Source organism: Alternaria conjuncta (assembly GCF_024043145.1).
Source record: "Alternaria conjuncta strain BMP 0040 chromosome Unknown scaffold_173, whole genome shotgun sequence".
In the NCBI taxonomy this organism is placed as follows: Eukaryota; Fungi; Ascomycota; class Dothideomycetes; order Pleosporales; family Pleosporaceae; genus Alternaria; species Alternaria conjuncta.
The window spans coordinates 1-503 of NW_026250262.1; the positions used below are offsets into that span (position 1 = coordinate 1).

General features: G+C 50.3%; 1 protein-coding gene across 1 annotated transcript; it reads left to right on the forward strand.

The window, feature by feature from the left end:
• Window positions 1–139: 139 nt before the first annotated feature.
• On the forward strand, window positions 140–383 carry J4E85_011758 (uncharacterized protein; the record flags this gene model as incomplete). The annotated part of the gene is made up of 1 exon (XM_051475942.1): window positions 140–383. A coding segment is annotated over one exon (244 nt), but the record flags the coding sequence as incomplete, so codon positions are not given.
• Window positions 384–503: the final 120 nt, after the last annotated feature.

Below are 503 nucleotides of genomic sequence, written 5' to 3' on the forward strand. Positions count from 1 at the left end.
GTACAATGGTGGAGGGTTTGCCAATATGGCCACAGGATACCCGTATAAGATGCTGTTGTGACAGATTCCGAGAAAGTAAGCACTTTTCTGTGAGCTATATCGTCTTTATCGTACTGGTTTCGCAGCTGCGCTTCCCATGATGGTTTCTGGCTTCTCGCTCTTCTCGATCCTTCTTCTGGCACAAGCCGCCTTCGCATACAATTTCCTATACGAAAGCATACAGTTGGAAGAATTGGACGTGGCGGGTAACCCCGATCTTGCTTTCGGCGAAGCAACAGGAGCCAGTATACCCTCCTGCAAGAACTACCCAGGCTACGACGGTTGGCCGTCATCAACACAGTGGAGTGCCCTCAATGTCAGTCTGGGCGGCACATTACTGAAGGGTATCCCTCCAGCTGCAGCGTGCTACCAAGGCGAATACAAAGATGCGACAAAGTGCGCAAATGTCAAACGACGACAGTCTGATGCTCTTTTCTTGTATGTCCAGGTTGACACTACTCTGC